This window comes from Protobothrops mucrosquamatus, unplaced genomic scaffold (genome assembly GCF_001527695.2).
Source record: "Protobothrops mucrosquamatus isolate PMUCROS unplaced genomic scaffold, P.Mucros_1.0 scaffold_74, whole genome shotgun sequence".
Classification (NCBI taxonomy): domain Eukaryota; kingdom Metazoa; phylum Chordata; class Lepidosauria; order Squamata; family Viperidae; genus Protobothrops; species Protobothrops mucrosquamatus.
The window spans coordinates 639,253-643,565 of record NW_015386150.1 but is presented as its reverse complement, the minus strand read 5'-3'; the positions used below and the strand labels follow the sequence as shown (position 1 = coordinate 643,565).

At 38.8% G+C, this 4,313-nt stretch overlaps 1 protein-coding gene across 1 annotated transcript in view; it reads right to left on the bottom strand.

Moving 5' to 3' along the window:
* LOC107285563 (asparagine--tRNA ligase, cytoplasmic-like) overlaps nt 1–4,313 on the bottom strand; it is a gene marked incomplete at its 3' end in the record, with an annotated part of 10,429 nt that overhangs the window by 2,544 nt on the left and 3,572 nt on the right. Inside the window, exons 2-4 of the mRNA XM_015813768.1 lie at nt 3,133–3,215; nt 2,676–2,741; nt 1,549–1,641 (exon numbers count right to left, since the gene is read on the bottom strand). Of these exons, the coding sequence (XP_015669254.1) occupies nt 1,549–1,641; nt 2,676–2,741; nt 3,133–3,215 (242 nt within the window). The remainder of the gene's footprint in view (nt 1–1,548; nt 1,642–2,675; nt 2,742–3,132; nt 3,216–4,313) is intronic.

The window sequence follows — 4,313 nt, the reverse complement described above, 5'->3', positions numbered from 1 at the left end:
ATGTGCAGAAATGGATAGATTGACTTTAGAAATGAAAGAGAAAGAAGACACAATCTACTTTAAAACATGGGGGAAATTTTATTATTGGTTAGAAACACGCTAGAATGAGAAAAGGTTATGAAATTTAAAGAGATAATTGATAATTTGTATTTATATTCCATGATTATTTGTATGAACTTGTTCTTATTTCTTCTTCTTCCTCTTTGTATACTTGTGATCTTTAATAATATACTTTAATAGTATACTTGTGATCTTTAAACTAGAATTAATATGTAATATATTATCTTAAAGTGATTATAATTAATTAATACTAAGCATTGTTAAGTACTGAAAAGAATGAGATTTATTGATTAATTTGTTATTTACATGATTATATGGAAAGTTGTTTAATAATAGAGTAATTATTAAGATTTAATATGTAAACCCGGACTGGTAGACTTGCTGAAGCGATGTTATTTTGTGGGATTAATCCCACTTTTGTGTTACCCCTTTCCCCTGGTCTAGCCTTTCTGTATGTTTCCCGTTGTCTTATCCTTTTTGACCCTATCCCTTGTAACTTTACTCAAACAAAGCATCCCTTATCGCTGCCATTTCGATATCTGGACTTCAATTCCCAGCATTCTCTGATAGCCATCTCACCAGAGAATCCCGGGAGCTGACAGTGCCAAGCGCGGGAAGGCTAGCTTAGCATGAAATGTAACTTCAGCCATAGCAAGTTGGTTCTCACATTATTACAACCCATAATGAATGGTTTGCACCTTACTGTAAGCAAAAAATCACATTATTGCTTCATTTTATGCCTGAACAAGCAACTTGCCAAATATTTCTCTAAAAGTTTAATGAATAAGTGACATTTAAACCTAACACTGAATGTGTTACAATTTATTACACCATGATGATTCTTGACAATTGCTTCCTTTTGAATGGTTATACTCAAGAGAACTCTGATGTAATTGCCAAGAGCTTTGAAGACAAAAGGTCCGAGATAAATAGATAAACTGGACTAACAATCTGGATTGTGATGGCACTCCGGAAGGACTATACAGAATACAAATCCACTTGGATTAGAAACAGCACTGGTTTGGAATACTGATTTATGCAAGGATCAGACGACTAGGTTCACCGTTCATATTCGATTATGGTTTGCTTACCTTGCTTAAGACAGGAGTCTCCAAACTTGGCAACTTATGAACTTCAACTCCCAGAATTCCTGAGCCAACCACGCTGGCTGGGGAATTCTGGGAGTTGAAATCCACAAGACTTAAAGCTGCCAACTTTGAATATCCTTGGCTTAAGGCAATGCTTCAACCCAGCTGATACTTTGCAGGAACTCCTTTGGTTTAAGGTAGCATGAAAATCTGTGAATTTGGGGACCAACCTATAATGATTCACTCCCATATCACTCAATGCCACAGAAGGTTTAAATTAATTTAAATCTCTTTCTCTCTCGTCTCTAATTTGCTTCAAAAAACAACTTAGAAGACCATTTAGAAGAACACTTTCATTCTTGAGCATTTCAGAAAATAGACATTCTAGTTGCCAACTTACCTCTTTCTTTTCTCTGGCTTCACTCTTCTGCTGCTCTCTCTGCCACAGCTTTTTCACATTCTTGAGTTGGGTTTTGGAGATTGTTTCCCATCTCTAGGTAGATTAAAAGAGAAATTAGGGTCACATGGCTGATTTTTGATCCAGACAAGAAAAATCTTAACCCACCATCCCGTTTCTAACTTTGACAAGGAATCCCTTTTAGCTGTTGCTTTAGAAAAACTAGTCTTCAGTTGAAACCGAAATATGAACATTGATTCAGCCATCATTCATCTTATTTACTGCCAAGACAATAAGTGTCATTCCTTATGTCAGTGTTTCTCAACCTTGGCAACTTGAAGATGTGTGAACTTCAATTCCCAGAAACTCCAGCTAGCACGGCTGGCTGAGGAATTCTGGCAGTTGAAATCCACTCATCTTTAAGTTGCCAAGGATGAATAACACTACTTTATGTAACCACTGATGAACAGAGAAGCGTCAGAGGTAGAGAGTTGCCATCATTGTCACTATCATCATTCCAAATTCCTGGCTCCTATGGGCAAACTACTGAAATAAATGATAATTAACAACAAGGACCAAACTTGCCCTCCTTGACCATCTCAGTTTTATTTCAGCTGAAACTTGGAATGGTTATGGCTTTGCTTAACTGGGGCTAAGCCAAATGGATCAGGATTGCATTCCAAGAATGCATTCCTAATTTGCATATATCAGTAACTATAAGACACAGCGCAAGTTCCAAGGTCCAATCTTTGGTTATTGGTGACATCCAATTATTTGCAAATGTACCAACCATCCCTCATTAAAAATGAAATACTAATGCATGGTCAATAGAACAGAGGGAAATTTTGGGAAGAGATCAGAAAATGAAAAGTGCAAGAGAGCCTATCCCAAGAAAACAATAGTCGCATCCCACACTTCAACAAGATTTAGCAAGACTCAGTTTTAATAATTAAAAGAGTTTTTCCCTGAGTTTATTTAAGATCCCAATTTTAAAACCATCTAAGCTGAGATCACAATTACATCTGGTGAATTTCAAAAACCAGTGAGGCATTTAGGCTTGCTAATTTCTGCACTGCTCACCAGTATTTTTGGTGCATCTGGAAAAGATGGTAATGATTTGTTTAACCAACCTGGTTTTCTTTTTGTGAGTCCACATAGATAGTAGGAAGTGGTTCCTTTCCAGTAGACATCAATGCCTTTGAAATAATAAAAAGGACAATTAATTAATGAATGGGTTATTTTTAATTGCTAAAGGGTTACAGATTTTCCTTGTTAATAGATAAAATGCATTTTAGTAACTTTAAAAAAAAGTCCTAAATTCTGAATTACCAAAAGATGAATCATTTGTACCTAGCAAACTACTTAGATCAGAGGTCCCCAATCCCTGGACTATGCATCGGCACTGGGCTGCGGCATGGCAGCAACCAGGCCACGCAAACAAGCGACGCCCCATCCATGGGATGCAGGCAGCACATGAAACTACGCCCCCTCCGGTCCGCAGAAAAACCTCTCCCCACAGAACTGGTCCCTGGTGCCTAAAAGGTTGGTGGCCTCTGACTTACATGTTTCAGAAATATTCAAACATACCTGCAAAGCTGTTTTGAAAGGTTTCTCCTGTGTCCCATCACCAGTGCTGTCACACCCTTCTCGATCAGATACATAAACCTCTCCTGCAAAAAATACAAACAGAATTGTTCTTTGCTAAACACAAAGTATACACACACACACACCTACCCAGACGGCATGCGTTGCTGAGTCCCTGAAGGAAAATGATGATTTGCACTTAATAGACTCCCATCTGATCTTCCAGATTTCAGGTGTGCCAAAGCAACAAGTAATCTATGAAACTTCCCCAGATCAAGGAATTTAAACTTTATCACCTATAGTATCAGCAGGCCTTTTCAATGGGGTAACTGTAAGATCCAACAGCACTTCAGGGTGCTCTGGCTTAAGTAGTCTGTCCATCTGACACCAATGGATGCAAAGCTTTGCACATTCAAACAGTGAAAGATCCATGAAGGCCATTAGGTCCTATAATCTCCTTAGTATCGGAGTCCAGTTTAAGACATTTCCATGGACAGTGTTCAGCCACTGTTCAAAAACTTGCTCAAAAGAGAAACTCACCACCTCTCTGACTACCTGATTCCAATGTCAAATTGCTCATTCTGCTTTTTCTAGCTTAAAAAAAAGATAATCAAGATCACGTGAAGTATTAATACTTTACAATGCCTTGGTAAGGCCACACTTGGAATACTGCATCCACTTTTGGTCACCACGACGTAAAAAAGATGTTGAGAATCTATAAAGAGTACAGAGAAGAGCAACAAAGACGATCAGGGGACTGGAGGCTAAAGCATATAAAGAACGGCTGCTGGAATTGGGTATGTCTAGTTTAATGAAGAGAAGGATTAGGGGTGACATGATAGCAGTGTTCCAATATCTCAGGGGCTGCCACAAAGAAGAGGGAGTCAGGCTTTACTTTACTTTACTTTTATTGGACTTATATGCCGCCCTTCTCCCCACAGGACTCAGGGCGGCTCACAGCATTTTAAAACAGTATAAAACATTCTCCCCGATAAAAACCAATTAAAAACAAATATTAGTCGCTGTGTCTTATTAAAATCATTAAAATTGTCCCTATTTAAAATTCACCCTAGGCCAGACCCGCTTGCTGAAAAAGCCATGTCTTGAGGGCGCGGCGGAAAGCTAGGAGATCCGGAATCGTCCGGATCTCGGGGGGTAGTTCGTTCCAGAGGGTGGGGGCACCC